This window comes from Pteropus vampyrus, unplaced genomic scaffold, assembly GCF_000151845.1.
Source record: "Pteropus vampyrus isolate Shadow unplaced genomic scaffold, Pvam_2.0 Scaffold6, whole genome shotgun sequence".
NCBI classification, from domain to species: domain Eukaryota; kingdom Metazoa; phylum Chordata; class Mammalia; order Chiroptera; family Pteropodidae; genus Pteropus; species Pteropus vampyrus.
This window is the reverse complement of record NW_011888787.1, coordinates 145,301-149,322: the sequence shown is the minus strand read 5'-3', so window position 1 is coordinate 149,322 and position 4,022 is coordinate 145,301. Positions and strand designations below refer to the sequence as shown.

The following is a 4,022-nucleotide window of genomic DNA, read 5'->3' as shown; positions in this document are numbered from 1 at the left end:
CTTCAGAGATTGTTAGGTGCTTAGGATATAGAAGTCTTGCAAGAGTTTTCAGCCTAGCAGCAGATAGTTAAACCTATAATCAGCATACAAAAAGAGTGCTTTAATAAATAATATTAAGAATTCTCTCATCTAGTTTAAACCTGCTGTGTAATCCTCCCCATGGGACCCCACCCAATCCACAGGTCTGAAGGTGCCAGCGTACCCATATTCCAGGTACCTACTGAACTGGACTATGTCCAACTACTTAGTGGATTTTGTCCCCGGGCAAGATGTCTGCCTTCTCCTGACACTCAGGTTCTTTCCTTGCTGCTTTGCTGCCAGCAACGGTGGGAACTCAAACTAAACTCAGGCTCAAGTTTGCTAATCCCAGCCATTGGCTCCAATACTTGAGTCTTCATTTTTCTTCTTCTTCTTTTTTTCGTTCTGTTCATTCTTCTAGATCAAAAAAGTTACTCTGGATTAGTTTGTATCCTCTAGAATTTTCAGTGATTCCAAGGGAAGGAAAATAGGATTTTAAAAAAGAGACTGGAGAACTCTGGGGTGATGGATATGTTCATTATCTCGACTGTGTATATATGTGTCAGAACTTGTCAAACCGTTCACTTATAAGTAGGTGCAGTTTATTGTATGTCAATTATAAAAGAGAGAAAGTCAACCTCACCTGAATTCCTAGTGATTTCATGAAGTAGGGATCTGCTTTAATACAGTTAATTTGAGGTTATAAGTTCTAACATCCCTACAGGAACTAGAAAACTAGGAACCGGGGCAGCTGACTCTGATCCTGTATGCAGGCTCCATGAGGACAAGAACCTTTTTGGCGCCAGTCACTCTCCATCCCCAGTGCCTAGCACATAATGGACCCTTTAAAAATCAGTTTAATAAATTAATGTTCCCAGACAAAGGAGAGAAGCCGCACATCAAGACCGAGCTCAGACTGAGGGCATTCAAAGACAATCTGAACCCCGTCGTGGCCTGTCAAGCTTCACGCATAAACTCCTACATTTGAAGGCTGCGGTAACAGTTTATGGGGTTGCATAGAGGGAGATCATGCGGGAAGACCAAGGGCTGGGGTAGGTTCCACTCCTGTGATAACCTTGACATCACCGACCCTTCCCACAGCTCAGTCATTCGGGGATCAGCTTCCAGGAGCCCCCGAGGGGGCTCGGGGCCTGGCTGCCGTCACCAAAGCTGTTTCCTGACTCTGACTTGAACTTAGCCAAATGGTCTCCCCTCTCCAGACCCTTCTCTCGGCAGTTTCTTTATTCTCCCCGCTGCACCCCATGTGTGATGAGGAATGCAACAGTCCTTTTCCCTTCTTTGGTAACTCCAAGGGCAGGAAGGAAAAGAGAGAGGTTCGTTCCCCTTAATAGAAACGACTTGGACCTTTCTGATGCTCCTCCTCTGGCAGCTGCACCCCTTTCCCTTTCTTCATCGACCCCTCTCGTCCCCATTCTCCCAGCCTTGAAGCAGCGCTGTGCCCATCTACCCGCACCCCAGTGCTGACCCTCGTCTTCTCTAGGACCTGATGGACATAGGTGCTCTCTTCCTGGCCAAACCCTGGAACCAGACTCCGCAGCCCTGTGTGTTCCCCGGAAGCCCCTCCCCACTCTTCTCTCAACCCGGTTCAGTCTCTTTACCGCCAAACCGCTGCTGGCTGACCCAGCCTAACCCAGCAGGGTGCGGGCTGAGAGAAAGAATGGGGAGGGATCGGCGTCTGGGCCACCAAACCGAAATCCGAGATTTTGGAGTGCTTCACTGCCTCCTTTTCACCTAGCAGTTTAGCTGGTGAACAGACAGGAAGGGGCGGACACCCATGGGAAATGGCCAAGAGAGATACATTTTTTTTTTCATTCTGAACAGAACTGGAGGGAAGAAGCCAACTCTGAGTAACCCTGCATCCCTTTCCCAGGAATCAGACTTTTCATCCCCCTTTGCACCCGGGGCAAAGAACACTGACCACACGAGACCATGTGCTTCAAATCTAAACACACGGTTTAATACACGAAAGAATATTTTAGATTGTACATCTCAAAATCCGTCTCAATTTCACCTCCCTAAAAAAAAGATAGTGGACTCAGGAGTCCCAAAGTAGAGAAAAATTATTAGAGTTGTGTCTGTCGGTAAGAGACAGATTTGAGAAAGAGAAAGGAAGAATTTCAATCCCCATTTTCACAGAAGGTTGTTTTTCAATCTGTGGGTCTTGACCCATTAGTGGATGTATTTTGACCAATATTTTTTTTTTCCAGTGGCATATCATAGCAGAGAATAGACTAGAATAGAAATAGTAAGGGCACTTACTATTTCAGATATGTATGCACAGGATGTAAAATGTATTTCTTACTATGGATCATAGTCACAGTTTGAAAGCTGCTGACTTATGGGGCCATTTGTGATCAAAAAGGAATGAAAAAGATTCTTTCCTCCACTCCCCTTTAAACGGAAAAAAAAAATGATGATAACCCAATACCATTCTGCCTCCCGCGTTATTTTCCACCGATCTGGCTTCCATCCATACCTCCCCTGGCCGTACCCATGCTGATTCCAGGGTTCAGGTCCTCAGGTCTGGGGTCCATAATGTCAGATGAAGCCCCACCCACACTATCCCTGGTGGCCAAACCCCCACCCACCACAGCCCAATGAAGCCTCTGGCAGCCAGGATGCTCGTATTTCCTGAAAGAAGAAATTTAAGAAGGAATTGCACACACTTCCACATCCTCAGTCCCTTCCCACACATGCCAGGATGCTAAAGGGGATCCCGCCTATCTGGACTGGAGAAAATGGCCACCAGCACAGGGTAAGAGAGCAGAATGGGGGATGACTACTCTTTGGGTGAATGGTGTAGGCTGAAGGAGAGATTCCGGAGTTTGTAGAGTCCCACCCCAGGAAACGGCTCTGTGCTCTACCCCAGACCCCAGAAGAGTCGCCCAGCTCTCTTTCGCAGTCTCCCTCCCACGCCAGCCTCCTAGAAGCTACCTGCTCACTGACCCCTGACTCAGCGATTCTCCATACGTGGCTTCTCAATTAACCTCACTTCAAATACTCTATGCTGTACAGGGTTCCCCCAAAAGGGACTCCAATGCTCATCCTTAACCTCCTTTCCCAAGGCCTTTCTCCAAGCTCCTTCCCTCATCACCCTCAAACCACAACTCACAAGGGAGAAACCCCAGCCCCTCAGGGCCCAGGCCGCCTCACTCCTGAATGCTGAGGATTCGCAGTAGGATATTGTACACGTCTTGTTCCATGTAGCCCTGTAGGTGGCAGGAAAGAAAGAAACCGGAAATGAAGAATAGAACATGGGTGGAGACAGGCGAGGGAGAGACTCTGTGGTATGGTGGAATGCTGTTTAGTGTGAGCCCTCGCTTACAGTATTTAACTTCTCCATGGCCGTTTCCTAATCTTTATAAGGAAGATGAGGACGTCTGCTCTTCAGGATTGCTGTGAGGGTTACGACTATGCATACGAAGCAAAGCACCTGGTACACAAGTGTTCGATTCACTGTAGTTATTATTATTCCTAATAAAGGAGCAACCACCCACCTGTTCTTCCTTGGTGAGGGATAAGCCGGCTTGGGAGGGAACTGAGAAAGGGTTAAAGGGACATGAAAAAGCCTTAGAGTAGATCTAGGGATTGAAAAGGAGGGGCAAACACCTCCTCCCCTCACACTCTGCACAACTTCCCTTGATCCACCTCATAAGGTCCAGAGACCTGGCACCAGAACATCTAAATTCCAGCCTTCTGAGAAATGACAAGTATGTACAGGTAAGAGAAGGGACCCCAAATGCACTACCCTCTGCCCAGCTCTCTCGTTCTCTCCCTCCCCCCCATGCTCACCTGAGCAGCATTCAGCAGGTGGTTCCTATAGGTAGAGATGACCTCTTCGTGGTTCTTCTGGGAATCCTGGGAGTGAGCATCAATGGGAGTTTTATGCCCAGCCTCCCACACTCACCCTGATCCCCCAAGCATGAGGAACAATAGAATGGAGGGGTCAGCTGGGCCAGGTAGGCTCCCTTGGTCCATCACAG

The 4,022-nt window shown here is 48.1% G+C and overlaps 1 protein-coding gene across 1 annotated transcript in view; it reads right to left on the bottom strand.

Moving 5' to 3' along the window:
• Window positions 1-2,515: 2,515 nt before the first annotated feature.
• ANKRD35 (ankyrin repeat domain 35) overlaps window positions 2,516-4,022 on the bottom strand; it is a 15,046-nt gene continuing 13,539 nt past the window's right edge. The window contains exons 11-13 of the mRNA XM_023534835.1: window positions 3,832-3,933; window positions 3,152-3,248; window positions 2,516-2,670 (exon numbers count right to left, since the gene is read on the bottom strand). Coding sequence (XP_023390603.1) covers window positions 3,189-3,248; window positions 3,832-3,933 — 162 coding nt within the window. The 3' untranslated portion in view covers window positions 2,516-2,670; window positions 3,152-3,188. The remainder of the gene's footprint in view (window positions 2,671-3,151; window positions 3,249-3,831; window positions 3,934-4,022) is intronic.